This window comes from Carya illinoinensis, chromosome 6, assembly GCF_018687715.1.
Source record: "Carya illinoinensis cultivar Pawnee chromosome 6, C.illinoinensisPawnee_v1, whole genome shotgun sequence".
Taxonomy (NCBI): domain Eukaryota; kingdom Viridiplantae; phylum Streptophyta; class Magnoliopsida; order Fagales; family Juglandaceae; genus Carya; species Carya illinoinensis.
In genome coordinates, this window is record NC_056757.1 from 322,517 (window position 1) to 326,723 (window position 4,207).

The 4,207-nt window shown below is 36.2% G+C and overlaps 1 protein-coding gene across 1 annotated transcript; it reads left to right on the forward strand.

Moving 5' to 3' along the window:
* The first annotated feature begins 420 nt into the window (after positions 1-420).
* On the forward strand, positions 421-2,604 carry LOC122313599. The gene is made up of 3 exons (XM_043128746.1): positions 421-660; positions 1,448-1,507; positions 2,455-2,604. Exons 1-3 carry the CDS (start codon positions 421-423, stop codon positions 2,602-2,604), a joined length of 450 nt encoding a protein of 149 aa, XP_042984680.1.
* Positions 2,605-4,207: the final 1,603 nt, after the last annotated feature.

Below are 4,207 nucleotides of genomic sequence, written 5' to 3' on the forward strand. Positions count from 1 at the left end.
GAAGGAAAGAAAAGGGAAAAGGAAAAAGGAAAAAGGGAAAAAGAAAAAAGAGAAAAGAAAAGAAATGAGGTCCAATCCTCACTCCATAAACCAAAAAAACTGATCCGCCGAAAACGACTTTAAAAATATAAAACAACTAAAATAAATTAAACACCACGTCAAATAAAATAAAAACCAATTTAAAATACAATAATTTAAAATAAATGAACCAATATATTAATTAAATTAAAAACACTCATTCAGTGAAAATACACGTAAAAACAGGTCATCACAGTTGACTTCTTTGAACAGTTACTTACCAAACAGGTGGGTTGGCGGCCTAAGCTTGTTGGGCTTGTTTTTTACTCCATTGGGCCTACGGATGTCAGCCATTTGGAGATGCCGTTTAAGCAGGTCGAGGTTCTTTAAGTGGTGAGGAAAATGGTTAAAGACAAGTTCCTGGGTCCTGATGAGTTTTCAATGGGCTTTTTTCAAGCATGCTGGGCTATATTAAAGGATGATCTCATGAAGGTATTCCAGGAATTTTATTCAGCTGAAAAATTTGAGAAAAGCCGAAATGCCACGTTCCTTGCATTGAAACAGAAAAAGGTAGGGGCTGCAGAGATTAAGGAATTCCGATCCATTAGCCTAGTAAATGGGGTATACAAGATTATTTCCAAGGTGCTTGGGAATTACCTTAGTGAGGGATTATTTGCGAGCTAGATATGGAGAAGGCGTATGATCACGTTATTGGGATTTTCTTCTTAACCTTCCTGGGAGGTGTGGTTTTGGGGAGAAATGACAATCATGGTTTCGTTGGTGTGTATCAACAATAAAATTTTCAGTTCGGATAAATGGAAGCCCAACTGGATTCTTCAACAGCACTCGAGGTTTAAGAGAAGGAGATCCATTATCCCTATTACTCTTTGTTATTGTGATAGAGGCATTGAGTAAAATGACCTCAACTCTGGTTGCTAAAGGTTTCATGACTAGTTTCTCGATTGTATCTCTGAAAATGAGACTTATTAATATTTCTTATTTGTTATTTGCAAATGAAACACTTATGTTCTATGAGGCAGAACATAGGCAGATCCAAGTATTGAAGGCCCTCCTCCTTTGTTTTGAAACAACATCTAGATTGAAAGTGAACTTGGACAAATCAAAGATGGTGTCTGTTGCAGGTGTTTAGCATATAAAACAGTTGGCTAGTACTCTGGGGTGTAAGATTGCCTCACTTCTTATGACCTACCTTGGCCTTCTGTTGGGGGTTGCCTCGAGAGCAACTTCAGTATAGGACATAATGATTGAGAAAATAGAGCGTCGATTAATAGGATGAAAGAGATTGTACGTGTCAAAAGGTGGTAGGATCACACTAATTAAGAGTACATTATCTAATATACTGACCTATTTTTTGTCCCTATTCCCTATTTCAACAAGTGTGGTGTTTCGTATTGAGAAATGTCAACAGGATTTTTTGTGGGGTGGAATAGTTGAGGAATTCAAATTCTACATAGTCAAGCGGGAGAAGGTATGTAGCCCTATCTCTAATGGTAGTTTGGGCATAAATAAATAAAAAATGGAATTTTTAATCGAACATTACTTGGAAATGATTGTGTAGGTGCCATAAAGAACCTAAAACCCTATGGAAGTTGGTGATTCAGAGCAAATATGGTGGCTTATGGGGGGATGGTGTACTAACAAAGTGAGAGGATCGTATAAAGTGGGGTTGTGGAAACATATAAGATCAGGATGGAAGTTCTTTTCTCATCATACATGATTATGTCTAGGAGAGGGTGCCAAGATCAAATTCTGGTATGATACTCTGTGTGGTAACTATGCTCTAAAGGATTTATTTCCTTCACTCTTTAGGGTAGCAAGTGCCAAAGATGCTTCAGTGGCGGAAGTCATGATGATAGCGGGGGAACAAATCCAATGAAACATCAAATTTTAGTCGGGCTACCCAAGATTGGGAAATGATCCATTTTGAAGCTTTTTTCAGTCTTTTGTATTCAATAAAACCAAGTAACTTGCATGATGATTTATTGTGGTGGATACCTACAAGCAAAAGTTTATTCTTGGTTCGCTCTTTTTACAAGTCCCTCACACAAGAGCTGCCTATTTAGTTTTCATGGAGAAGGCTTTGGAGACATAAGGCGCCTCTCAAAGCAATGTTTTTCATATGGACGGCCTCCTTAGGTAAGATTCTCACTATTGATAATGTGATGAAACATGGGGATAATTGCATATTAGTGTTGTATGTGTAGGAAAGGGGGAGAATATGTGGATTATCTTCTACTTCACTGCGAGGTAGCTCAAGGGTTATGGAGTGAGGTATTCAGTAGATTAGATTTGGGTTGGTTTATGCTTGAGACAGTGGTGGTGGTCCTGGCCAGTTGGACAAATTTAAGAGGCAACCAACAGTTAAAGGTTGTATAGAAGATGATTCTTATATGCATCATGTGGTATTTGTGGCAGGAGCGTAATGAACAAATGTTCAAGGACAAAGTGAGATCAATGGAGGAACTAAAAGCTTTCTTTTCTGAAACTCTTTGTACTTGGGCCATTGCTGTTGACTTTAATGGCTTAGATTTACATGATTTCCTTCTATCTATCGCTCCTATGTAGTTAGGGCATTCATTATACTGAACCTGGCCTATTCTTTGATTGATACAATTTATTTACTTATGAAAAAAAAAAAAGTTTGAGACCTGTGAGGGCCTGGAAAAATCTTTTAGTCAAGTTGTTCAGACTCCATAAAGTTTGCTAGGGTCCCAAGATGATAATGAAACATAAACCTAATATATTGTTCAGAGATTAAAAAACATAAATGTAATCTATCAAATTACTTTAAGAAATTTTCCAATTGATAAGAGTTTAGAAAACTGCAAGAGATTAATTCTTTCAAAGATTGATTATTTCCACAGAGCAAAAAAAGCCAACAATTGTTACAAATATCACCATTTAAATGTAGGAGCGAACTATATTGTTAATGTCTTGCACAGTACTATCAAGTTGACCCTCTATAACACCCAAGAAAGTGTTAGATATAATACTCCATAGTATGGACAAAAAAAAAACATTAGGGAAGAAAAATAAAGGAAAGTTAAAAAGATTCCAACGGTGTCAGTAGGGAAAGATAATACTGAATGTCAAAAGAACCTGACCCATTCTCCACTTTACATGACTTTACATTAGCCTATTTACAACAACAACTAGTTACATTCAAAAAAATCTATTTATGGCTTTTAGTTTTCATTTAAAGTATTGCCCGGATGACTAACACAAGAGGATGGATGAATTAGAATGGTTTTAAAAATTAATAATTATAAACTAAATACACAATACAAAATACGTAGACGCACTGCCTATATCCTCATCTTAAGCTACCTCTTGAAAATTTTCAAATTCACTATTCGACCTCCTTTAGATAGAGATAGAAATCTATTAATCATTTAAGCAATACCACTACAAAGAATTCATGTAGAACATCCTATACACTTGCAATCACCTTACACGTGATGATTTAATATTCCTTATACAAAACACCTTCTACATGCACAAGATTTATACACACTCTTTTATTGATACAAGAGGTTATAGTGGGTAGGTTATAAAAAAATACTCATAAATGAGTTAAATAAGAATAATATAGCACAAAATACATCTCTCTCAAAATGAATAAAGGTTAGGGCTAAATGCTTAGACTAGAGAGATTGAAAGTTTTGAATGAATATTGTAAAACTTAAAATTGATAGAGTACACTAAGGGGTCCTCTCCTCTCGATAGGGTGAGGTTTGTTTCAACTCTTTCCATTTTGGGAAGTTCTGGTTTTAGTCTCTAAGGTGTGAGTCTGTAGAGAGTTTGGGAAAATGGCAGAAGATCTTACAAGATGTTGGGAATCTCTAAAGCTTACAGAAGAAGAATAAGAAGAAATTATCCTTCCAGAGGAAGCAGTTTTACCCTCTAACGTTAAGGGAGAACTTTGTCTCCTTGGTATGATCTGCAACGACATAATAGCAAACAGAGAATCTTTCAAAACAACTATGTCCAAGCTTTGGAACACTGAGGGATGGATCACCTTCAAAGAATTGGGAGCAAACGAGTTCCTTATTGAGTTCCAACTATACTCAGACAAGCAAAAGGTTCTGCTGGGAAGGCCATGGTCTTTTGACCGACATCTCGTCTGCATGAAAGAATTTGAGGGAACTCTATCCCTTGCAGAACTACA